The 27,292-nt window shown below is 39.9% G+C and overlaps 1 protein-coding gene across 4 annotated transcripts in view; it reads right to left on the reverse strand.

The window, feature by feature from the left end:
• Positions 1-4,151: 4,151 nt before the first annotated feature.
• The window catches only part of MYLK (myosin light chain kinase), a 152,582-nt gene continuing 129,441 nt past the window's right edge, over positions 4,152-27,292 (reverse strand). For all 4 annotated transcript variants that reach the window (XM_010074025.1, XM_010074026.1, XM_010074027.1 and 1 more), the window contains 7 exons: positions 22,991-23,208; positions 17,932-18,055; positions 9,718-9,870; positions 8,587-8,710; positions 7,257-7,386; positions 6,274-6,393; positions 4,152-4,421 (listed from right to left, as the gene is read on the reverse strand). In XM_010074025.1, coding sequence (XP_010072327.1) covers positions 4,174-4,421; positions 6,274-6,393; positions 7,257-7,386; positions 8,587-8,710; positions 9,718-9,870; positions 17,932-18,055; positions 22,991-23,208 — 1,117 coding nt within the window. In that variant the 3' untranslated portion in view covers positions 4,152-4,173. The remainder of the gene's footprint in view (positions 4,422-6,273; positions 6,394-7,256; positions 7,387-8,586; positions 8,711-9,717; positions 9,871-17,931; positions 18,056-22,990; positions 23,209-27,292) is intronic.

Genomic DNA, 27,292 nt, shown 5'->3' on the forward strand with positions numbered 1-27,292 from the left:
GCCGGTGAGGAGCGGGCCTGTCGGTCACCCGTGAAATGGGGTCGGAAATGCCCCGCTGCGGCCTGGCCCCTGCAGCGAGAAATGGGTCGGTCAGTTCCTTAGAGAAATTAATAGCCTTCGTTTTCAAGTTCAGGTTATTTTAGGAACATTTAGTAGGTTTTCATCCCTTTTGAAGTTTCCTCAGCTGCTGGAGCTGTAACTGGTGGTGTGCCGAAGTTGTGTGCGGTACCTTCCGTAGCAACACAGGCTCAAGCGCTGGCTTCAGGGGAAATACAGCAAGAACTACAGTTTCAGACAGTTACAGTGAAAGGCTGAAATAAAATCTTACTTTCATACAGAAGTTGTAAATATTCTGTGGAGTTACTTTCGGAAACAATTCTCAGTTTATTTTTCATGCTGGTTATGATGCCGTTCCTTTATGAGCAGAATAACAGCACAAACCTCTCCCCCTCCCAGCAAATTCTGTTTTTGCCCAAGTATTTACAGGGTGTTACGTGCACATCTTCTGCAGTCAACAGGGCTCAAAAGTCAAAGGCAATCTATGAGAATTTAATTTTCAAACAGCACTGTTCCGGTGCAATGTTCCAATAAATATGCCAAGAAATTTTAGAGAAAAAGATCATTCCTTATTCATCTATGCAACAAATAAATGTTCTGTGTTTTCAAAGCCTGAAACTCACTACAGAGGAGAGGGCTGTGAGTCCTGTGCTGTTTTCCTTGTGAGCAAAGAGAAGCAGCGAAAGAGAAGTCTTCACTTGCCACACATACAATTACCAAAGGTCTCTTCATCAGCCAGAAATATGCACGGGATGCTTGGGTGGTTGGACACAGGCCGGTGATTAAGTGAATTAAGTTTTTGCAAATCCAGAAACCTGCGTAGTGAGAACCAGTGGCCAGTGTCAAATTTTCCACATCTCTTGGGAGGACTGAATTTTATACAAAAAAATTACAGGAAGAATTAAGTGATCCATTGTGGGCAGTACCAATGTCTTGTATAACCTCTGCTGTTGGGGATTGTTTCAGCCCTGCCATACCCCAAGAGCGGCTCTCTGCAAACATTACACAAGCAAGACAAGGTTTATAGGAGAGGTAATACCTTTTATTAGACCAGTTAGGATGGCTGGCAAAATTTAACAGGATTTCAAGAACATAAAATGTTATTCTTCAGTGGAAGCAGAATAATCTTTCTTCTTTTCTTCAAACAAAAAAATTGAAGGTCAAATACAGGTTGGAGTCAATTGCTCAGAGCTGAATTAGATATATGTATGACATAATTTTTTAAGTAGAGGTGTTTCCTGCAGACTAGAAGGGATGTTAATAGGAGGCAACAGGGAGATTGTAAACTAGTTATATCCTTGCGGAAAAATAAAAATAGGCAGTTTATAACCTGTGGGACACTGATGGACTAGTAAGGGAGGAGAGCGAAGGGAAAATCTGTGCAGGAACACCAGCACTGAGTCTGTGGGTGTCGGTACTCGGTGTGTGTACCCACAGACTTTGCCGTGCCCACACACCAGGCCATCAGAGCCTGACCTGTTCCTGCTTTATGCATGTGCCTGCCTGAATGGAAACCAGCAGTTGGTGAGTAGTGTTAGGTACGTTCACAGGACAGCCGAGCACATCTTGCAAAGATGACTGTTTCAAGGGCTGAAGATTTGCTCGAGAAACATGTTGCTACAAGCAGGATGTTTCACAGTCTTTGCTTTAGGAAGTTTGCATGGTCCTCCACGGTCCATGGTGTCTTGGACTGCACGTTAAAGTAGTCTGAAAGGCAGCGCGAGCGTATTTGCTAAATGTCTTCATCTTTACAGTTTCTAGGAATGTTGTTATAAGTACACATGTACATTTAGACTTCCCAGAATTTTTTCTCTCTTGCTTTTACAGTCTTTCTGAACTATACATTTCCCCCACCGTAAGGGAACTCTCAGCTGTAAAAGAAAACCCCTGCTGTCGCGGTGCCCCATCCACGCTGACACTTCTGTTCATTGTGAAGGTTGCCATGAGGCTCAGACCTGTGGCAGAGCACACAGCTACTACAACCGCTGCCAGCCCCAGGCTGTCCTGATAGCATTCGGGCCGAGCAGCCCCCGCACAGCGCTGACAGGGTAGGAGAAGTGCAGCAGCACCACAAAGATTGAGGTTTCACTGTTGCCACCTCATCCATTTTTGTGCCAAGCGGGTCTCAGGACAGAATGGGAGAAGACTGCTGCTACTCATACGCTTAGCCAACGTGAACGCGGTGACGCCTGCAATAGAGTATACAAGGAGCGTGCTTTGTGGTATTATTTATTTAGGAACTGTGAGTAACTACAGCCGTAGCGTTCTCATCTTTGCAATTCTGATGGTTTAACAAACTGGGAGAACATCAGCATATTTTTATTAAGGTATAAAATACACCCCGTTGTTGCCTAAAACATTTAAAAGAAAAAACGTGAGAAAAGCTCTGTATGCTCTAAATCAGATTCAAAACCTTTCTGCATAAGGAATTGTGGCAATACTGTGTTTAGTATAACAAGAGGTTTTTATCAATTGAAGAGGAAAAGACATGCTGGCAATCTGAACTCAGCAACAAAGAGTAAAGCAGTTAAAAACCACGGTGTCATCCACATTAGTTGAGCTTTGAATGCAGAAGAGCAAATCATATGAAACACATACACAACTAGGTAATATCAAACAACCTAAGGTTGATATTGTACACACCTGTACTAAAGTACACTGACTACTTAATGGTGAGGATTTAAGGTAATGTTTTTTTTTAAAGAGGTAACCTTTGAAATGCAAATGGTTGCACTTTACACACAAGAAGTGGAAAAGAAAAAGAATCACTTTTGGAATGATACATAGAGATAAGACACACTGGTTTTGCATTATGCATATCACCTTGCAGCCTCTGATATTACCTCTGAGCAACAAAAAAAAAAATTAAAAGTGCCAATACTGTGAAAGGAAAGCAAAGTTACTAAGTCTGAGTGCATTAATCATTTCTGAGGAAAAAAAAAAAAAGGGTTTTGGATTTTTTTGCTTTGTTTTGTTTTTCTGCATTTAAAAAAAATGCAACAGCCTTACTGGTGCAGATTCAGGACAAAAACAAGACAGTCAAGCTCATAAGATAGAAATAGGTCCTATATAGGTTAAGATTCTTTGGAAACTGCTAAGTATAAAGGAGTTTGTAATCCAGGCTACTATCTTTTTGGCTACTCCAAAAATCTGTGGGAGTTTCCAGCTTATCATCAGTTGAAATCTGTTTTGCAATTGCCAAATAAATGCAAGTAAAACTTCAACTAACCTGGGATTCCATTTGCATACATGCACACAGAAGTCACAGATTGTGCAATAACCTGTTTTTTTTTTTTTCACAGCAGCATATACATGAATCATAAGTCATTATTAGACTGACCAGAACGACATAAAATATTCTCAGTCTTTGTATTTTCAGTCTGTTTCTTAAGTAGGCAGCTGTAACTGCATTGAGGTGACAGGCTCTATAAGGGAAGGGTGACAAGGTGTGATCAGGTGGTTAAAAGCAAGGTCAGAAGTATCTTAGACAACCACCTGGGTGTTTAACTTCAGCTGGGATTGCAACAGCACTAACAGAGCACTGAGAAAGGGCAGTAGTTGGAAGTTAGGACTGTGAATTTCTGTTTAAAACAAACAAAAAATGAACCACACCAACATACAAATTGCAATGCTGTCTGTGTCAGACCTTCCCTTATAGAAGATACTGCCCAGGGAGCAGCCTAAGAGATTCACTGTGTGTCTGGCAAACAATTCCTTGGAAAGCAGATCTTGGGGAGCCAACTTCGCTGCAGTTTTGTCTGAGGAAAGTGATGGTATAGAGCAATGAGCTCAGAAAATAGACTGGTTTTATTTAAGAAGTTCATAATATTAACTGTAGACTTGTTTTCCATACATTTGATTTTAAAACTAGGCTGGGCAACTTAGTTGATGACTTGCTTAAAGTAAATCCAATCATGCTAGCAACTGAAAATTGCCCGCTGATTTGAATTAATGCCCATGTGTAAAGCAAACAGGTATCAACTGATCATGCTGAAAAAACAACCCCCCAAAGACCTATGTATCACACAAGGTGCTTTTGATAACTTGTTTTTCTGAGCCTTATAAGGAGAGTCTTTAAATATACTTTTTTCAATTTTTTTTTCTTTGAGCCTTGTTTCATTCTTCCTCCTCCTCATCTTCCTCTTCTCCTTCTTTTGCCATTGTTTCCACAAGGAGTTCTGCGGTGCACGTGGCTTCCCCAAGGCTGTTAACAGCTTTGCAGGTGTATTTGGCATCATCGTCCCCACATACTTCAGAAATAGTCAAAGAACAGTTCCCCTCCTCATCATAATCTATCTGGAAGTGACGGGACTCCTTGACAGGCTGATCATCTTTGTACCACATGACCTCAGGATCAGGATAGCCTGCGACAGTGGAGAGAGAACAGCACTTGCAATAAACGAGTATTAACTAATCTGTAATTACTTTAAATCGACATCTGTGTATGGACATGCCAATATGTTGATATACAAATATTTAATTGAATTCTATTTAAAATAAATGTAGATGATCAGAGGCTTTTTTACTTCACCTTTACCTGAAACAACTTTATTATGAATAGCAAAAAAATGGAAAGTTAGCACTGAGGTACTTGCTAGATTCCACTTTCCACTGGTGTTGCAGAGACTGCAGACAGCTCTGTGTGTGTCTTGGACATCAGCCAGCGAGGGACTCTTAATGGCAGTATGTGAAGCTTACTTTCGTCAGCTTTTGTGGAACCCACAGTTCCCAACACTGAGATTTAGAATTTCAAGGGTAAAGTGTTCTGTGCTGCAACTACAATTTAATATCTTTCTCAGGTTGCTTTGTTGTGGCTATTGGGAATCTTCCTCCTCCTAATCTGCTCCATACACACCAGCGTGTCCTGTGCGTGACTGCGGCACTCCCATTTCCTATTTCTGCTTGTTAGGATAAGCAGGGGAGTCTAAGAAAAGCATTTTGATTATGCATTTCAACAGGAGTTTCGAAGCCTTTTGTAAAGCAAATGGCTCTGCCACACTCGAAGCGTGCAGAGCAGGGCTGTACAGCGCGTGCTGGAGAACAATCCCTTATACAGTACTCTTGGCTGCTATAACAATTTGAAAGCTTGTCTCAGCCAAGTTCTGGGCTGTGATGGGAGGATGACCTCCCACTGAGCAGAAATAAAGTGACCTAATGCACGGCAAGCGTTACAGTGATTCATTGGAAAGCTTGGAACATCAGCCATGGTACATCCATTTATTTTATTCCATGCAGTACTTATGCACGTACCCCTCAGGCTGAGCTTCATCAGCAACAATAATCCATCCTCACATCTCCGCTGTGAGGTAGGAAACACAGGCAGTGAGAGAGATTAGAAGCACAGAAACAAACAAGCAGAAGGTCAGTGAGGCAGTTTCTGAAGCTCATTTTAAGATTAGAAATTGTCTAACTTAAAGGCATGCAGTATGGTACCAACCATCCATTTTGTTTTAACACCTCTTCTCTTCCTAATTTCTAGCTTGCAGGAGCAGCTGTGATACAGAAGCTTCAATCTCATTGCAATAGCAGTGCTAGCGGGCTTGGCCTTCAGACTGTTCGGCTGACCAGGCCAAGCTCCTTAGGTGCCTTCTCAATAAAGTTATTCTTTCTATCTGCATATTCCAGTCTGAGTTTTCTTTCTTGAACTTGTAAGTTAAAAAAAACCAAACTACAGTATTTTCTAGATGTGACTTTTGTAACCAGCACTATGGTTTACCATTACTTCTCCTACCAATACACTGCTAGGGACTTTGCCTCTAACACAATGTATGTACGGCTTAAAGTTATCTTGAGGTCACTTGAAACTTGTCTGTCATTTCAGACAAGTGACTTTGTACTTATTCCTGGTTTCTGGTTAACAGTCTCTAAGAGTGTGCTCTTGCAATTTGTGGTACTACATTGCATCTTGTTTTTACTGTTTCTACCCTCAAAAATCATCTTACTGTTCCCACTTGCAATACTGAATTAGTGGTCACACATTGACTCCTGGAGACTTCTGTTCTATGGCAAGCACAGAACAAGCCCATGCAGCTCCAGATAATTTCTGTTATTGCAACACATTCATGCTGTGACATGCAGATATTGGTAAAGCAAAATGGCACCAACTCAACAATAATACAGAAAAAAAAAATAAAACGTTAAACAACAGCACAATGCAGAAGGCTGGTAAGGAAAGAAAGAAAGAAAGAAAGAAAGAGATATGCTAATTCAAAGTACCTTCAATTTTGCAGTCAAACCTAGCAGCACTTCCTTCCACAACCTCCATGTCAAGGATTGTTTTAGTAAAATATGGCTTTACATGGGGCTTTTCTTCAGCCACTTCTTCAAGGAAGGCATCTGGAGGTGAGCGAAGAGATAGTTAATTATTTTACAGGACATGTTCTCAAAAGATGCACTTCAATTTTGAATTACCAGATGGTAGTGAAAGCATCTTTTATTTCACTTAATTCTGTAAGGCTAATGGGACAGTGAGGACGTTAGCTGCTTAGTTTTGTGCCAGTCTTCTGCAGCTGGATGAAGATTCAGACCATAAATAGAATTAAATCAGCATGCACGCCACCACACTGCAAATCATTAATTTTTTCCTTGAGTTTGTTTCTAATCTAACCGAACCTGGATTCTTGCTAGTCAGGGGTAAACCAGTTCAACCTGTATCAGGCCCGTGGTATGTGGATATGTCAGAATGACTTGTTTGATTTTCAGAAGTGTCAAAGGTCTGCACCTCTGCCTCTTACACACCACAAATCTGCATTTCAAATGGGGACGTAGGGGAACAATGTAGGCACGTTATTTTTGTTCTTAAATGCCCCTGTCTGAGGAGCATGGTTAATGCTGTACATGTCTTGGTTACAGCAAGTGTTAATACTTTAGTGCTTGCTCGCTTGCATCAGAAGGCAATACATCACTGTAATCTTTGTATAAACATGCATTCCCAAACTGATAGCGCAGCTGACAAATCTGCCTTAATACTTTGGCTTTATAAAGAGAAAAGTTTACTGCCCGTACTTATACTGGGGCATTTTGAGAAGCAGAACAATATGAGAACAATGAATTTTTGATAGATTTATTAAAAAAAAATTAAAAACAGAGAGAGAGAGCAGGAATAACCAACTCGGTTATTGGTCTCTATCATTTTGCTAAAAGTTTTAGTAAGATTGATTCACAGAGAGGTAAAAATACGGTGCAGCAGAATTCCTTACCTTCATTCTCTACTTTGTCTGCATTTATAGGGCTGGTCGGCGAGCTCCCAGAGGCCTTCCTCCCACTCATACCAGAAATCATTGCCATGGATGACAGTCTTCCTATTGCTCGGACAGCATGGCCTGTTTTCTAAGACATAACATAAAAGGCTTCTGATCAATCCAATCCAAACGGCATGTGATTTTCTGTAACAATTGTGCTTCGGACAAATTATCTGGGATCTCCGCAAACCTCACTGGAATTGTTGGACAAACTGCTTATATATAGCTCTGTTGTTTTAGGAGAGACAGAGCAGGCTGGTCTGAATTACCAAATTTAGTTGCAGATATAAACTTCCCCTGATGAACTCATACCTAAATGAATGTCTCTGTTAGCTGCGGATAAAAAGCACTGTGCGAGAGGAGGGCCAGCGAAAAAGCTATGTCGTGTTTTACTGGAACTCTGGTGGAGGACGGCTCTCTGAATAGCCATGTGGGCTGGACTGAGTTTCACTAAGGATTAATAACCAGCTAATAGGAAATGAATGAGAAAGTACCATCTGCACGATGAAAGCAGCCCTCTGACAGGCTCGAGAATCAACCACCGGGATACTAAAACATGCTCAAACTATGTTGCCTCTAGTACAGACACTTGTATTTTTGTACAGCTTGCATGAGCTCCTAAGAAACACGTACAGTAGAATGTAAGAGGAAATGCAAGGTAGATTTACATAAATGAATATTTTGTAGGCTACTCAAAAGGCTGGATCCAGGATTTTATACATCAACTCCCCTAGCTATCAGAACAGCACAGATGGACCTACTACCACAATTCCAGCATTAAGAAAAAAGAAGATGTGGAGACCAAATACATCAAAGAAAATTATTAAACCAATCTGACTGAATCCATGAGAAGCTTGGTGCTCCAACAGGACAGAACTGCTGGCTTAGGAGAATGAAACCACCACAAAATGAGGTGGCTTAGGAGAGGCCAGGCAGCAAAGCTGCCCAGGTTTGTTCAGCATAACATAATCCTCCAGCCCTCAGTGACATGCAGAGGGCAGGGAGGAGAGATGGTCATACCCCCAAAAGAATAGGAAAAGCTATGCTTGAACATACGCCTTTTAGTAGTCTGAAATGGAATCACCACGTTATATATATGCAGCTGTGCACCATCCTGCTGCTTGCCTGTAGAAACCAAACCTGCTTTGCTGCATTCATACACTGGCCACACTGGAGTTTCCACCAGCAGCAGAAACCACCTGGCGTGACATGTTTCTCAGAATCATAAACATTAGAAATAAAGAGTTTTATTAGGATAACTAGCCCGATTCTATGTCCTCTTCATTACCTGCCATTTTCTTCTGGCCATATATTTCTTCATCCTATCTTTGGAAAGTTTTTTTGCTTCCATGTTTTTGGTATCTTTTTGCAGCCAAGGATGCTGAAGACATTGAGTACAATTTAAGCGACTCCTGTTGTTATATAAAAAGACGAGTCAGTGTTGCCATTAATGATGGTTGAACCTACCTACTTTAACAATATTTTGTACTCTCTTTTCCGAGAACTGATTTTTGTTTCCTAAATTTAGCAACCTAGATCACGTGGCACTGCTTCTCCAGCTGTGCTTTCTTCTTAAACTCACTTTCACAATTTCTGTTGGGTTTTTTTTGAGATAAAACTGTGCATTTTAAAGTGTTAATAAAACATTATAAAATAAAACATGAAAAGCCATATGTTTTAGGCATGGAACACATAAAACAGAGCCACAATGACAATGATTCAGCTACCTCATGCTGGCAGAACCTTGTCCCAGATTTCCTTTCTGTCACTTGCAGAGATTTCCTTTCCCACCACTTAATAGCCTCCTTCCCTGCAGCACTGAACGTTTAACAAACAGAAGTGTCCAAACCTCTAATCAAGCCACACCTATTCTTTACTTTGTTTGTAGTACATGGATAAGTAACCCTCTGTTCTCCATCCATCCTATTGCAAACTCATTGGAAGAAGTAAGTTTTGTTTCTTTGGTTTGTTCAGACTCTGCTGTAACCAGGGCTCCAACTCTGATTTGTTTTTTTCTTGCCCAATTGCTATGTTTCTAGGAAAGCTGCCTGCTCAGAGGTACCACACTTAAAAGCAACACATGGAAATAAGCATAGCAAAATTGCAGCCCATTCAGATCAAGACAGAACATGTCATGCAGGAACCTGTGTCACACTACAGTGAAGACGAGTAGCCACACAAAACCTCAGGCTGCAGCGTGGCCAAGGGAAGGGGAAAGCAGAATAGCACGTGATTAGAAGAAAGTGCTCCATTCAGACCCTGCACCGTAAAATAAAGGAGAGCCGCACACAGCCAGCCAGGCACACAGAGCTCCTGCCAGAGGGGCCTGCGTGGATGTGGGGATCCACAGTGGGGAAACAAGCACAACAGGTTCAGCTCAATGCAAACATAGAAACTGCATCAAGTCCAACATCTTTACTTCATGTCTTTCTTTAGTAGATTGCTGATAAAGTCCTTGGCATCGTCAGAGATTTCATCAAAAGCCTCATCATCGAAGTCCCACGTTGCTGAGGTAACATTGGCTAGAGTTTCATTGTCGTTGTCTCCCATGAAAGGAGAAAGTCCGCTGACCCTAGGGTTAGGATAGACAGACAGACACAAAACAAACAGCGTCAATTTGCAAATTATCAGAGGAGCAAATTAAAATTGTGTGTGACATCTCCTATGCTCTTCAGATCTTTATCAGTAAAAGCTCCCTTAAAAAAAAAAGAAAAAAAAAAAGAGCTCAAATCTAACTACAGATAGTCTTATGGGAAAGAATCTTGACTGCAAAACCGAAAGGAAACTTTTTGCTGTTTGTTTCTCTTTTCCCAAGACATGAGAGAGAGAACTAGAATGAGGTGAAAGTTGAGCATGACTTATCTAGCTCTGCATAAATAATACTGCATTTTGCACACAAATTCGGTTGAATAGCTTTTTTTTTTTTTTTTCCTCCTGGTGCTTTCAGAGTGACTTTGCTGTCTTTACAATCAAACCAAGTTTTTTTTTTCCCCCTGGTGCTGTCAGAGTGACTTTGCTGTCTTTACAATCAAACCAAGTTTTTTTTCTACATTTTATTCCATTTCCTCCTGCAGAGAGAGCCCAAGAAGAAAGATGCATCATGAAATCATGAAATCCACAGGGCTATTGTGTAAACAAAGCCACTGTGAGTTATACAGGCAGATAAAACAGTGCTACATCACTGCAGGCTGCAGAGTTATGCAGATGCATCCAAAAGTAATTTTGTCTTTATGTTTTCAATCAGTCATGATGATGCATGAAATGGAAATATTACTCCTTTATAACGTACGCTGAGCTTGCAAAGCTTTTTACTCAATATAGCTGATAAGTTGCCAGTGAGAGGCAATTGCAGAACATCATGGTGTCATTTTTGCAGAGTATCTTTCTCCAGTTGGGCGTTGTCCTTTATTATACCGTACCTTTGTGTATCCAGATACTTTTGATCAGTGTATATATCACCTTTCAATAAAAACTTTCAGATGAAAGGTTGCTTGTTCCTTAGAACGACAAGTTGTGCAGTTTTCCAGGTCTTCTACCTGGCAGGCAATTTACATAATAACCTACTCTTCATGAAATGTTACAGACTTTATTTGCTTTCTCTGTACAATCATGTTAACCAGCTACAACAACCAATTACATTTAAAGAGTAGTACATTTTTTTTTTAAATATGGAAAAATAAGTGGCACTTACTAGGGTTCTGAAAATACTATATGGATATAATACTATATGAATATCATGATGCTACTGAATGTCATAGGATAGACTGGTAGAAAAAGAGATTGAGATGAAATAAGGGAGCTACTAGATTAATAATATTAGTATAATCTCCTCCTCCAAAGTTATTTTGCTAGTCTTTTGTCACTAATTACATTCAAAATCTGTTCTGGAATTTGTTCCTAAGGATTTTATTTCTATAAGCAAAGTAGAAACACACACGCTTTGAAGCCTCAAAGTAGATACTAAATCTTTTACCATTTCAGGAAGTTATGCGCAGTACAGCAGAGTCTAGAATCTTAGTGTATACTTCAGAAATTTTCTAGTAATAATACATGACATGAAGATAAAAGGTTTGTTTTTTTCTCAGGCAGAAAGAGGTAAATCAGAACAGAAGGTATTTGCTGTCTTACTTTCCATTATATGGGGTGCATTCAAATGCGACAGTGAAGCATGACTTTATAAATGTATAAGGTGGCAGAAACTCATTTATGAACATATAACAGGCATGAGTTACAGAAAGCTGAAAGATTAACATACCAAAAAGGCTCACATAAAACACAACTTTACCATGACTGTTTTCTATCTTTGCACTCACTTTACTGGAAGAGACAAGGTTTGTGCCTGGTAGCCCTGGAGAGCTGGTGTAGTTGCTGCACAACGAGGGACTGTTCTGCCCTCACACACACCCGCCGTCACGGCCAGGTAAGTCACTGAAACAAAATCTCTGTCCTGGAAATCACAAAGCACTCCTGCAGGGCCTTAAATCTATTGCCACTCCAATATTGAAGCATTTTCCTATTTATTACAATGTCATCATTCTCGGTATGTTTTAGAAAGTGAAAAAATCTCATCCAGACTGCAGCTATAAGTTCTGGGTTCTAGAGACTGATTGCTAAGTTATCTCTTTTTTGACGATGTAGTAAATACAGTAATCACTCAGCCAATTCAGCATCTGCTAAAAAGGCTCACATTTTGTACAAATGAAGGGTCTGTGAAGTATTTCTTCAGTTCACTGTCAATATAGGAGGTGCACGTCTTCTCATCCAGTTAAGCTTCCAGAGGACACACTTGGGCAGGCAGAGCAGTAACAATCCCATTTCCTTTCAATACCTGATCAAGGTACGGCAAAGGTGACCTCTGCGCAGTATTACCACAAATAGTATTGTGCAGCTCTTGTGCTACTTTAGATAATATTTTGGCCTAGTTCCAGAGATTCAAGCTGCAGTATTGAGAGATCATTTCCATGCTAAAAAGACTGCTACAGATACAGGCATTGCTTCATGTGGAAACACCTCTGCTCTGCGCTGCCGTAAGAGGCAGTGCTTATAAAGACATCTAGCTCTCTGGGCAAAGGGTTACGGCATGTCACACACGGCTTTTGAGGATGAGCAGATACAGACATTGCTTCATGTGGAAACCGTAAGAGGCAGTGCTTATAAAGACATCTAGCTCTCTGGGCAAAGGGTTACGGCATGTCACACACGGCTTTTGAGGATGAGGATAAATAGAAGGCAATTAGAGAGGGGAAAAAATCTTTATTTGTTTTGGTTGGGGTTTTTGTTTATTTGGTTGGCTGTTTTTTTAAGAATTGCATGACAGAATTATCGGATAAAATCTTAAATGCTGTGGTAGGATTGATCCGTCCTGTGCGTTCAGTAAATTACCAGATGGGTACCAGTTAAGCCTCCACTCCCTTTGTCATTTCCAAACACCAGCGTAACTGTACCCATTCAAACGTTTCAACGAACGTATTTTTGTATTGCTGAATGTGCTGCTGCAAATGTATAAGGCTAAAATAATTTGCTCTCTCTACCGCAGTTTTACACTGCAAATAAGTTGTCTTGTCATGGAAATACTTGTAAGGACAACTAGATCCTTGTCTATACTCAGAAAACAAAATCCAGCAACTAATGCAGATTATAACCCGAAATTCTTATCTTTAGCACAGATTTCATTGAACCTAAGTCTTGGTTGTTCATTTCTTAATGGCCATTTAAAGTAATAATGGCCCAGCAACTCTTTTGACAGATGATGGAAACAATTTCTTTTTGGAATGCTGAAGCTAAGTGATAAAGATGAGCTACTGCTCCAGGAAATTAACACTGGGCTTACACTGCAAAGTTACTATTAGGCAAGCAGCAAGTTGTTTACTGAAAACATTTTTCCAGCTACTTAACCAGGCATCTTCCTGGCATGTTAAGAACCATTTGTTTAGAAAATCTTTCACAGTTTCCACTTCTAAATAAAGAAGAAAGATATTTTATCCTCTGGAAGTTCCTTAACATTTATTGGTCTGTTCTAACAGAGCTCTGAGTGCAGATTTATAAATGTTAAGATCAAAAGGGTCCAATGTGGTCGCCAGTCTGACTGCCTATGCAGCAAACACCGTTGAATTTCACTTGGAGATCTCTGAATTAAGACTGCTGCTAATCCAGGAAAGATGAGTTTGCTGAGTGTCTCAAAATTCAGACTCTGAGCATTCGTCTGCAAGCAGTGCTTGCAGCAGCAACTGACTGGGCTGGTGACACGGAGCTCCTCCTTACAGTCACTGCATTGCACTAGCAGTGGAAAAGAGTAACAGATTTCAGTATGAAGAATACTATCTGCTTCTGATAAACCTCTGCAGGTCATGTCAAATAAGCACGTGATAATGCTTGCACCCTGGAGATCATGCAGTAACTCAGTTCTTTTACAAGTGAAATACAACAAATAAATGATCTCAGTCTGCTTTGTGGGGGACACGCATCCACTGGGCAAACCCACCTTTTCCTTAGCTGTGAGGGCTGACTGACTCCCACACCAGTCGTCTCAAGGAAGAAACAGGCCACTGACCCCACGTACATGAAACAGCTCAGTGCTGAAGCAAGGGTGTTACTCGGTTCTCATCCTTGTTTTATGTGCCCAGTGGCTTAATGAGGAATCACAATTTGCCAGTGCCACTGAACAAATAATTTTCTTTTGAGCAGTACAGTCATGACATTCAAGCCCTCCTGACTTCCTTTACTGAAAGAACAAGGAGTGCTCTTTCATCTTTATATTAACGAGGCTTAAATTTTTAATATGACACGGTGCCAAGCGTAGGCCAGCAGCGTGAATGTCTCGCCTTATCAAAGTCCCAAGTCAGCGCTCCCAAAGATGAACAATGCCGAAAGATCCTTCAACCAACCCAGACTGCCAAGGGAGGAATAACAGCAGTGAGGAATAACACAACAGATAAAAAGGAAAGGGAATGTTTGAAGAATCAGGGTGCGTGTTATTAGAGGGTGATGAAGGAAAAGAGTATACAGCAAGATCAAATATGATATTAAAAAACAGCCCAAGATATAGCACACTAAAAATTATTAATTGACAGAGATCAACTACTCTGAAAAGATACACATTTCCTGGCACAGATAAAGCAAGAAGAACTTATGGAAAGCAAGCAGGGGTTTGAATCAGCCACAACCAGTTCCTCACTGAAACTTGTCAGATTCCATAGTGACAGAAGGAAAAGGGCTATCCACCTTCAATGTACAAACATGCAGCGCTGAAACCTTAGAATGAGATTTGGTTTGAAATAAAAACAGAATTTAAAAATTGTTTCAGATTACTAAATATTGGAAACACTGATCGTCAAAAAGATCTAGAACTAGAAAAAACAACAAAATTCAGCAATGCCTGGAAGAATAAAGGGGACAGGCAGAGCTGGAAAGAATTTAACCTTCGTTAGATAAAGATTATTATAAATGCAAAAAGAAACACTGAAATAGACATAAATGGAGATGATATACACAAGCTGTAATATTTGTGGCCTGTTACTTCAAAGGCAATAGATCAACTTAAGTATGTGGGACTGTACTGTGATGCAGAACAGGACAGAGAACACGATAAAAGTGGAAGATAAAAAACATGAGGTGGAGAAGACAAACAGGGAAATTTAAGGAAGAATAAAGACTGATGAAGAGACAGGACTGAATAAGTTATCCAGAAAGATTAAAAGGATTTAATACATAGCTTAGAAATGTGGAAAGGGAACCCATGAGCTGTGGGGTGGAATTAAGTCAGCTGTGCTGTATGGAAGACAGATGCAGCATCCCAACAGACAGTGCGATATCTGCAGTTACGCCTGTAAAGCAGAAGGCTAGGAGAGAGGTTCTGCTGCAGGGTTTCGGAGGAGTGCTGTCATCCTGTTTCCTACTTCAGATTACATCCCACCCATTTATTCTTCTTCAGGGAAGACCCTTCACCCACCGAGACCTCTTTAGCAGCTTTTTGCTGAACCTGGTTTGTGCTCATTGTTATCCAGGACATAATGGAAACAGTCTCTTTCTAGGCAGGTTACAGGTCTCTCAACACTCTAGAATCCTACCTTAAAAGAGGTGTCAAGTCATGCAATAGCATGGTCCCTGCTGCTTCACTTAGGACATAAGATGGACACAGCAGCTTTGGGCCATCAGCTGCCTGTAGCAGACCTGTCCTTAAGTCCAGTGCTGCTGCAGGGCTCACCTCTTCCTTCACTCACCTGCCCCCCACTCACCACGGCATGGGGAGAGGAGATGCAAATGCTAAATTACAAGCACAGTGATGGTATGTGAGGCAGACATCAAATGAGTGAGTCTCACAGTTTGTGCGTGAGATTTGGCAGTTCTGAGCTTATAATCAAAACAGGAAAGCAGAGCTACAACTAAAGAGAGATGCAGTTCTCAATGACTTCTATTTGCATTCTGTAACGATGATGTTACGGTCCATTTTGGATAACGGCTGAGAGTTGTGAGTCTGCAAAAATAGCTGAGCTTTAAGGAAGTGAAGACAGATTGGGAGCCTGTCACTCTGGGGTGGAGAGGGAAGTCCAAGCGATGACTCACAGGTCTTCCCTAACTTCTATTACTTTATTCTTATTGCAAGAAAGACAAAAGCTGATTATTACTGTTAATCATTATTGCGGCAATAGCTGTGCATCAAAAAAGAAGATTTTCATTGCATTTAGGTAATGTAATTTTCCCCTCATGAGGAGTTAAATGAGCTTAAAGATGCCTTAGCAAAGAAGCGATTTCGTAACGTATTTCACAAGGCATATCGGGTCATCTGAATCGAGCGTAACACCACCCAATCCCCTCAGCTGAACGTTACAGCATCCAAATATCTTGCTTCTGGCGGCACACAGAAACTGGAAGGAAGCAGTTCTGCCACTGCCAGCAGACTGGGCTTTGTCAAGACATTTCACCTTTTCTCCATCTGTTTCACCTGCTCCCTTTGCCTTGTCTACTTGGAGGACGACAGTGTTCTCCAGCACCTACTGTACTGGAGCAGCAGCCCTGGTTGCGTGCCTTAGGAGCACACACAACCGCTGTCACCAGTTTGTGCCTCGTTTCGCTGACATGTCACTGCTGATATTGCAAGCACACAAAAACTCACATACACTCGGATAAGAAAAAGACAGCAGAAGACGTTAAACCCTTCAAATGTGCGTGTCACGCTGCGGTTCGTATTTTGTTCCTTAAGGTGTAGGAGGCCTCTAGAGGGCAATGCAGCACTGAGGGAACTGGGGGGTTTGCCATGGCTGGGCAGCGCTCTGGGATCTCCGCAGCGGTCTTCACTGGGATCTCCGCACCGCTCTGCAGTGCTGTGTAACTCAACAGGCCTCAAAAAGCTAGAGAAATAAATGAATTTGTCATCTGAGTACTGCGTGTGTGGTCTATGTGAACTACAGAGTGATCCAAACGAGCTTTCAAGATCTAGAAAGAAATGCTGGAAATGAATGGAAAATAAAGGTCCTGTAAATAAACTGGGAGAGCAAAGTGACCTTGAAGAGTGCAGCACACTTCACATAAGAAACAGAAGATAACAGAAATATTCAGAGTCTTTGCTGAGGGTAAGAAAGTTGATGTAGTTGGTTTTGCACAGGACAAGAAAGAAAATTATGTTGCTTAGTTTGGAAATGAATATGAGAACAAGTATAGGGAGACAAGGCAAGCAGAATCACTGAAAGACTGAGCAAAGATGAGGCAAACAACTGTGTATTGCCAGGTGTCAAGGAAGAGAGTAGCCAGGGAGGAGGAGACCCTCAATAAGAAAGTAAGGTATTGAGAGAAGCCTTTTAAAAGAATGGGTGCAAAGCAGATCTGCCATTTACTTACTATTGAAACTGGAGCAAGGGAGAAAGAACCATGCTCCAAAGCGAGCTTCTCTTTTCATGTGTTTATATGGCATCAAATGTGTAAAGTCACAGCTGGAAGAAGATCACTTGCTGTTCTAGGCATGGAGATGCTATTTCCATATACATTTCTTTAGATCCATTGAAGTTCATAATCACGTTATCAAATCCCATATAAAAATCACATCAGATACCAAAATGTGTAACCAAGAGTTGCAGCCAACTGTCCTCTAAAATATTTCTATGAGGTTGATCCACACTGCTTATCAAATGTATTTATCAAGTGGTTTGTGCTTAGTAACAAATGAAAATGCACTGTGAACAGATACAGTAATGCTGAGCTACTTTAGTCTGTCCCACAGGGTGTATACAGTGGGATTAAGAAGATCCCAAAATTTCACAAAAATTTTCTCTCTTGGGGATACAAGAATGGAAATTATCAGTTACTAGTGCATGTCCAAACACTTCTCTTAATATCTGTGAAGGAAAAATACTTTCAAGTTAATAACAAAATGCTGTCACATTGTCTTTTAAAATGAGATGAAGCATTGCTGGTTTATGATCTAAGATGTACAGCACTAAGTGGCTGAACTTCCAGAACTGCTAGTTCGGCAGCTTACCAATTACACCCTTCAGAGAACAAAGAAGCTTTAGTAAACGTGCTGGAGCTGCTAAATAGAATACAAAAGGCCTGAAAATTGGAGAAGAATTCAGAAGTTGATGGAAATTTCATACATTCAGCAATTGTCAGGATTTGTGTTAAGAATAGCAAAGGTACTCACAAAATGTAGCAGATAACTCCTATACTCCACATATCTGTTTCATATCCAATAGGTTCATAGTTTATAACTTCTGGAGCCACAAACTCAGGTGTCCCAAAGAGAACTTTCAGAGAACCTGCATTTTCTGTGAAGAATGAAAGAGAAAATCATTAACTGCTGCATGGAGATTTCAAAAAACAATTATTCCTCAGTAACAGGAAAACCAGCTTTGTCCTCATATTTGTGATTTTGTTAAAGATCCATATCAGAAAAAATAAATAATGCCTGAACTGCTATTTTCTTAGCTGATACATGTATAGCGATAAATAATTATTTATTAAGCACCCTCAAGCAAGTGATAGATTCATAATAATAATAAGAAATAAGTATTTTAATCTAACACATTTTTTATATTTTAAGCAGGAAAGAAAATCAATACTGGGTTACATGTCTCTGAAATGTGAAGTGGCACAAGTCAGTGGTGAAACAAGAAAAGAAGCAGATGACATGCACCTGTCAGATCACTACCTTGTTAGTAAAACTGGGTTTAAGGCTGCTCTCAAAACCAGGCTTGCCTACAAGCATACCTGTGGAGCTCCAAAGTGGTGAAGGGGGACCACAAACAGTCATCAGCTGCCACCCCAGGCTTTCATTCAGCTGGCCTGTAGCACAGGTGTCCTACATTTGTCTCTGTTTAAATGCGATGTGGATGCTTTTAAAAAGATCTACCATGAAGCTACTGCTGGCAATATGAACTGAAAGAATGAGGTCATGGGATGCATGAACTTGCTCTTCATCTTTCTTGTGCTGACCCACCAGTATTGCTCTAATGCAAAATACAGTGATGAAGGAACCACCTACACAGAACCTAGCATTGCCAGTTTTATGCTGCCAGGGTGCAACTAGGAGTGATATGTCTAACTTTTAGTCATAGTGTGAAACACAAAGCAAGTCATTTACATAGAAATCAGTAGGCAAATTGCAATGGGTTAATTTTCATCAATGCTCATTTTAAACTAGAGGGGAAGAAGAAGAAAAGAAGCAGCAAGGTCAGGAAGGAAGGAAACTAAGGAATCAATTAGGGACTGGGGAAAAAAAGAAATCAATCCCATTAAAATCTTGTATTATAAAAGTATAAAAATGTTAGGAAAGAAATTGTTTCTGACTTGAAACAAGCTTGGATTTAGGTTGAGAAACTTGTCCAGTCTGCACATGTGCCTGAGCAATCAGCATTTGCCTTAAGTGAGATTTATTGCATGATGTTTATCTTTTGTGCAAGAGTAGCATCCAGATCAGGCACAGTAGAGTGACATAGTGAGGAACCATCGCTCTCCCAAAGAGATTAGCATCTAACTGAAAGAGATATGAATGGGAAGAAAACCAGATCTAACATTCCAGTTCTGCTCCTCTTAAGTTTACCACAAGTACAGACATTTGCAGCTCTGTAGTCAAGAGTAAAGCTTAAAAAACCTCAGACAACAGCAGATCAAAGTTTTGAGAAGACTACGATAGAAACTACTTGTCTACAACACTGAATCTTTGCAGAATATTTTTATTTACCAGAACTTCCTCTACCAAGTTTTGGAACATAAATGCTGATCCCAATACCGACTCCTCACCTACATTATCTCCATTGAAAGCTGTTAAGCCATTTCATAAAATGTAATCATACACCCAAGTTAGTACTCTTTTGAGGTATGCAAATCCCCAACTTATCAAATGCAAATTGGAAGATATATGGGGTTAATGGCTTGTGTAATGATTGAACAGCATGCTTGAGGAGACTTTTAAGCACTACCACAGTAATTCACTCACAGTCATGCCAGTTCCCAATGTTAAATGCTGTGAAACCCTTTTTGCTTTGCTCAGATATGGTGATAGTAAATTAATTGCAGAAACCTCATTTTCACATGTTACCCTTGCTTTCAGAGACCCCTCCATGCAGAGAGTACTCATTTCTAGAGACAGAGCCCCAGGAAGGCACCCAGATCCCCTGCAAGTTCACCAGCATCAAGACCTTCCTGTCAGATGTCTGACTGGCCTTTAACAAGCATGTCCAAAAATATTCCACAACATCCCTACACTCACATAACTGGAGTTTTCTCACCCCAAAAGGTAGTATCCTTTTCTTAAATATCCAACCTAAACTAACTCAGCCTAAAACAGGGGCAATGTCTTCTCTCCAGTGGCAATGAGGAGTGTGAGATCACCCTTCCTTTTCCAAGCACAAACGGGAAGACTAAGATCCCATCTTCCCATTTGCCTTCTTTGTAAGGTCTGCACCTACATTTTGTCCAACCGTCCTTATGAAAAAATACTGAAATTTGTTACACAGAACCTATTTTGTAAAAGCTTCTTCATGATTGTCCAAATCTCGGGCTCAGATTTTCACGTCCAAGTTTGGAGGCTTTTCTGTGCACTGTGTAAACTACCATGAGGGACTGTGTATGCAAAAGGCTGGTGTATGAAATGTGCTGCCCATAGGTCAGGGAAATGTTTTTTTTTTTGAAAACATGGCACTTGAGTGCAAGCATAAAGTGTGAAACAACTGATACAGCATTTTCTGTGTATAAAAGAAAAGAATAAGACCTACTCTATGCAATAATATGTCAAATCTTTACCCAGATGTTTACAAGCTTAGTGCACAAGTAGGATCTGTGTTTGGATATCCCTTAGTTCAGATAGAGAGCTGACAAGCTAGCTGGAAACTGTTGCCGACACTGTGTATAATCAACTGATTAAAAAAATCTTTACAGTACTCAAAACCATTCTCTTTTCTCCTCGAGAAGTTTATCTTAAACAATTTTCTACATGTGTTCCTCAGCACACCAAAAAAGGTCAGGAAAATATCCCACTGCAGCGCTGGTATTCCCTGACAGTGTAAGAGAACTAATTAGCTGCAGAAGATGACTGCAGAAGGAGCTGATCCTAATTTCTTTAAAACTGACCAATACACTGAATATTTAGAAGCATTAGTTTGCACTAGTTACAAAAAGTGAAAAGTAAATCTCTGAAGTTGAAGTGCAAAATCAGCCACTGTTCCCTTCAGCAGCCCCTTGGCTGAGTGGTTTCTGCTCGGTCAGGGTCAGGTCCATAGTAAGAGGGCTCCAGTCCCCCATCTATCAAAGTCAAAGTGAATTTGACAGCCAATTTCAAAATCACAAGGCTTGAAGGCACACAGGTGGAGGAACATACCCTCAGTGCACCATGTGATGATTGGCAAGATAAAGGCACTTAGTGAAAAGTGTTTTTTGATATTTTTTTTAAGTAAATGAAACAGTAAAAATTGTTTTCTGCTTTTGGAAAACATTTCAACCAAAATGTTATGAACATTGTTATGATAAACACAGTGCTTTTTCTTTATAGGCATGGAACAGGAGGGCACTGTGTCTTCCTAGGGAAACGCCCCACACACCGAGCTATCCAGAACGGCAGACAGATGATAGAAACAGCAAATACCTCTAATGTAACTTTGCAAGAATTATCAACGTATTAAGCTAAATGAATGTGCAGTATTGTAAAATCAAAATCAGCGTCAGTGCCCATAGCTCTCATCCTTCTGTATCAAAAAAAGTTATATATACTTTAGAGGTTTACTATATATGGCATGACTGTAGCAGCTCACAAGCTAGTGTCAGCCGTGCAATACACAGTGGTGCCACAAGATTAACAGAAAAATGGACAAGCTGCTGGATATGAACAGGCTACTGAGAATAGGATCTTCCTTTCGCTAAATGTGGGTTTAATTGTGGTTTGAAGTTAGAAAGGTAGTTGAAGAAATTTCTATAAAAAGCCATTCTGCGGTTTTGTTACATCTCTTGTTGAAATCCACTCAGTTCAGCAGTAAATGTATAGTTTTCAGGCTGACAGCTGGAATGTCTTGTGTATTTCTCACACCTCTGATAACAAAAACTACAGCACTCGAACATACTTAACTGTTCATATGTTTCCTCAACAAGAACAAAATGCAGTTCATGCTCCCAGAAAACTATTGGCTCCATATTGATGAAGGGACATAAATGGCAGCGATCTCTTTTATTAATGAATGAAATAAACACCTTATCTCAGAGTTCACAGTGTCCAGGTGACCAAGATTCATGTAATACCCTTTTGGAGTTGAACGTCATCTGAAAATCTGAAAAGCAGATTTCTTTTCCCCTGTTCATTCAACATACCATTTTTGGTTTGTTTTAGTAAAATTATATTCTTAAGTGTCAAAAGAAGTAGGACGAGCGGCATGTAGGCAGACAGCAAACCCAGAAGGTTGTAATTCCAAACTGTACTCTTAAAAAATAATTGTTCTACTTTTTAATAAGTATTAAATACAGTTTTGTTAAAAGAGGGAAGGCAAAAGTTTACAATTAAGAATCTAGGTGTGGGCCCCTTTATATAGAGAGCAGCAATTCATATGAGTTGTCCCAATCAATTAAATCGTAGAAGAGCTACAAATCTCAGCTCCTTCCCCCGCCCCCCCGCCCCATCTCATTGCATTATTTTGAAGTAGTGCTATTTTATTAGTCATTTTGAGCATGATCAAAACACAGATCTTTACAGAATTCCTCCTATGTTTAACATGTGTGACAATATGCTGCTGGTTAGCATAAGAAATGATAAAACTAATGGGGAAATGTAAATTGAATGCAGTTATCCACATCTGAAAGGCTTCTAGAACATCAACTCCTGCTGTTACAAAAGTTTCAAGGATTTGTAGTACTCATGAAGATCAAGGTTTTGTTCTATGTTTTACGATTAGAGAGTTAGTGTTTCATGGTTTCCTGCAGCAAATGGAAATACTTGTTAACATTACTACTACCATGTATTTTACCTTGCAATCTACAGCGATACCCAGCCATAGAAACAGATAGGTAGATTGTACACGCTTTACTGCAAACTCCCTTTGAAGACGAAGTGCCCTACTCTCACTCTTGAATGTCTTTTTTTTCTCTTTTCTATTTTTTCCTGAAAGAAGAACTATTTATTGGAAACATGTCTATTTACTCTCTATACATGAAAGAATTAAGTTACTGCTTGTCCTGCCCATTTCCCCATGTCATATTGAAATAGGCAGAAAAGTCATTACCTAATCTTCTTGCAAGTCCAAAGTCAATGAGTTTGATACTTGTACCGGTCTTGTTGACACACATAATATTTTCTGGCTTCAAATCCAAGTGGACAATACCCTGCTTATGGATGTACTGAACTCCTTCTGAAATCTGCTTCATATATTTTATGCACTCTCTTTCTGTCAGTTCAAAGTCTTCATCAATGATTCGTTCAAAGAGTTCTCCTCCAGAAACCCTATGGAAGACAGAATAAAAAGAGAACTTCCGTAGCATTTTCATTTTGGGAGTAATCAAACTATTTCCTTTACACAAATGCAATAGTTCAAGCTTGCAATAGCCACTTCAGGACGCAATCTATGTTTTGTAATGGCATTTTCCACAGACACACAGATCACGTAGGAAGAATCGCCTCTTGTGTGTAGTATAAATCAATAGATTTTTTCCATTCCGAATCTCTTTCCTAGGTTAGGACTGTGAAACACTCGTGCTGTTATCCCAGGCGGCAGGGATGTAGCTGGATTTACATTCTGCCTTTAGGATGCAGACACCTGCAGCTGGCAGTAAAACACGCGCCATGGGATTGTCACCCCACGGACATGTTTATAACCACGCTTCAGACTATGAGCTCATGTTTCTCACTGCTTCCTTCTCTCCTGTGCTCCATCACTACACAAGTGGATGTAACAATTCAGAAATAAGGAAAACTAAAATACATGGGTTGGGTCCCAGGAAGAGAGGAAAAAACTAGTAGATGAGCAAAAGTTTGTGAAGAGAGATTGAGAGTGACAAAGAAAAGCTAAAGAAGGAAGAATTCAAATGAGATGGTTAATTGGAATGCAAAGCTCAAAGGGTAAATTCCTGTTCCAAGTGAGCTCAGAGGGAATTTCCTCTTTTGCTATGACAGGACAAGGATATAACCCGCAACTCTTTCAGTGCTGGTAGTTGAGCTGAGCCATCATTGCATTCCTTGTAGGTCAATTCCCTTTTCATGCTTATTTAAGATGTGAAATAATTGGTCTTTTCAGGGTAGAATCTTCTACATCAAACTGTTTGTGGAACTAAAGTGGGACATTTTTAACCTAGATTTAATAAAGCAAAATTGAAATTCTGGTGTGCTTTGTTTTGTTTTGTTTTGTTTTTTAAACTAACAGTAATTACTCAACTGGTTTATCTGCTTACATCCAAAGATGGGAAACACTTTTTTTAGATGCAATGGGGAATAATCCATACAGAAAGGAGCAAATGATGAAGAGCAGCTTTGCTTTTAGAAATCTGTTCTAAATTAAATGCTCCATGGTCTTTATATGGCTTAATATTTTGCAGCATTTGTGCTTATTGCCAAATGTAATTGCACATTTCAGTTGCAGAAAGGAAATACACAACTGAAAACCGTCCTTGCAATGTTGCAGGTTGTCAGATATATGATTATATCCCTCATGTACTAAACTGAAATGGAAACATCCGGAGTTCTGCACACTTCTGTTGCTTTAGCTATAAGATTTCAGAAAATATATAATTAGAAATGCTACTGCACTTTCCTATGAACATGAAAATAGTAAGAAGAGCATGTGCTCGACAAACTGAGAGGTTAGGTTGGCTTATAGCACATTTGTAACATAAAGCCAATAATATGGCTAGAGCTGCTGAGGAAACAGCTCTGGTAAGTCGTGGATCTATTATTTTGTTACATCAATAAGACATTAACTGTCTGGAGGTGTTTATGAAAACATCTGAATGCGAAATGTTTATCTGGAGCACTCTGCGATTCCAAATGATAACCATCCTAATAATAAAAAGCATGAGTTGTTTTTTGACAGTTTAACACAGACAATGATGACTTATTTTTAGTATAAAAGTGCCATAATTTTCAGATCCTAAAGTAAAAATTTTTCAGAGAACGTATCACTGTCTCAAGCACCACTTTTTAGCATATTATTTGGAAATTAACTGCTGTTAGTACATCCACATGCTGTTTTTACCCTGGGACCTCTAGACACTCTGGTGACATCAATAGATTAAACTGTCATTGCATTTATAGAATGCATGTTTTTGCATTTATATCCTGCACCAAATCCAGGTTAATTTTTGCCAAGTTAGGAAGCTGGACTGAACCAATGCAGATTAGGTTCTATGCATACACAGAAGGACAGAAGGAGAGGCAGGCTTTCTTCACACAGTCACAACTAGTTTGGAATCTAAACATCTCTTTCTTTTCTGATTCTCATCTTTGCAGTCTTCGCTAGATGAAACAGACAAAAATATTGCTGTCTATAGAGTCACAGAATACACCTTTAAAAATATTTTATTATAATGCTTTGGTGATGGAGGAACAGTGAGGAGAATCTACCTTGGAGTTGCCCAGGGAAATACTGCATTTTAATAAATCTCCCTTCAAAACAAAGAGAAAACCTCAGTGACTTGCACCAACTTAAATCACACCAAATGAATGGAGAAACACAGAGTTTACTGCTAAAATTTTGCTTTAATAATCTTAACTTTCAATACAATGACCCTCTTATGATCTACGTAAAAATAAACTAAAGTATGTAAAAACTTCGAGGCATTTAGGTCCCAATGCTGAATGCCATTCACAATGTGCTACTAATTTTCAGATGTTATTTTTCCACTGAGATGCTTATTAGGAAACAGGTACATTGCTATATTTGAAAAGGAAATGTCTGAGATGTGCCCCTGACTTCCAGCAAATGGTAGATGGGAGGGTTTTCAGGTAGGAGCACATCAAATGATTAGAATCCTTATAGTGTTTGATTTTAGGTCAATGATAAAGATTTCTACATTTATTATAAATATTATATCAAACTATATGAAATAGTGTCATGACAAATATTAAAAGGAGACAGGACAAAGTTCAAAAAGTTACAAGAAAGATATGGGAATAAAATAAAAATGAAAAATTTAGGATGACTATCAAGGAAGAAAAAATCCAAAGGTGCTCCTCATCAATAGCTCTAATTGGAATGGAGGAGGAGCTCCCAAATTCCATCCACTGCTAAAATCTGTTTTAAAAGGAGACTGATGGCAGGTGAGCTTGATTTATTTGAAATCTACACATTTAGACTCTGATGGGAATAAAGAGAACAGCTTGGATATTAAGAATTTTTGAAGGTATTTCCCACAACTTCTTTGATATGCAAAGAAATATTAGCTTAATAGCTAAACCAGAAATGACCCATCAGTGGCTGTCTAAGAATACAAGGTGCAGTTGCCATGCTGGGACTGCGTCAGCTGGGTAACATGTGACAGTGTAGAGGCTACCAAGTCATCTGACACAAAGGTGTCACACAAGCATCTCACTGCCCAGACCTGCTCCAGAGCAGGGAGAGCCTGCTACTGCCTGCCTACGTGCTGCTTTAACAATCCCTCCTCCTATGGCTCTGGGCAGTATGGAAGTTTCGGTGTGGGGGTTCAAAAGCCAGAAAAGGTGGCCAACCCAAACTGAAAGCACATCCTAGTTAGTTGAGTTAACAAAACTACTTTAAATTTGATTGTTCTTTTCTATATTTTTAACAAGTAAAACCCCTTTGCTGGCAGGGGGAACTAATGGAGTGCAAAGCCATCTGCTATTCAAAACTCTTTATACATTTCCTTGTTTTCCATTAGGTCTGCCAGCTCCCAATTCCAGGCTAAGTAGGGCTCCCTGCCATTACTGTCATCAGCTTGCTCAACTGCTGAATCTAAAAATAAAAACACCTTCGTGCACATAAGTATAGGTTGTATAATGGAGATCCAGCCTCTGAAATATGCTAGTGCAACAGTAGCTTGCACATAATCTAGGGAAGTGGCAAGCGAGCTAAATAGACATCTAGTCTCTTTTGCTTCTAACAATCTATATCTTATTCACTACCTCTAGCCAGCAAAACACCTGCTTCTCCTTCTTGCAGCAGACAGTGCATGAAGTAGACGTGTAGAGCAGTGACTGATGTAATCTTTTGGGAAAAACATCAGCACGGCTCAGGACTTCATTTTCTTTCCAGCTGCTCCTGCCACAAGTATGGGGATCACACTAAGCAGGTGTGTTTTGGATGATGCAAACATTGGCCACGTTGGTCATTCTTATTGTTTTTAAAGTCTGACCATTACTTTCCATCCCATGTTGTGCAGATTCTTTTCTCATAATGAATTCTGGTGCATGAATGTGTTCTGAACCTACTCTTTTCTGGAAGTAAATATCTACTATCTTCAAATACAAAGATACTTAATTCACAGCCCTGTGAGATGCTTTACAGCACTGATTTTATGGTGCTTTTCTGCTATTTTTCACGGTGTTGTGGAGTACGTAGCTTAAGGCAAACAGTTTC

The sequence above is a fragment of the Pterocles gutturalis genome, unplaced genomic scaffold (assembly GCF_000699245.1).
Source record: "Pterocles gutturalis isolate BGI_N339 unplaced genomic scaffold, ASM69924v1 scaffold1322, whole genome shotgun sequence".
Classification (NCBI taxonomy): Eukaryota; Metazoa; Chordata; class Aves; order Pterocliformes; family Pteroclidae; genus Pterocles; species Pterocles gutturalis.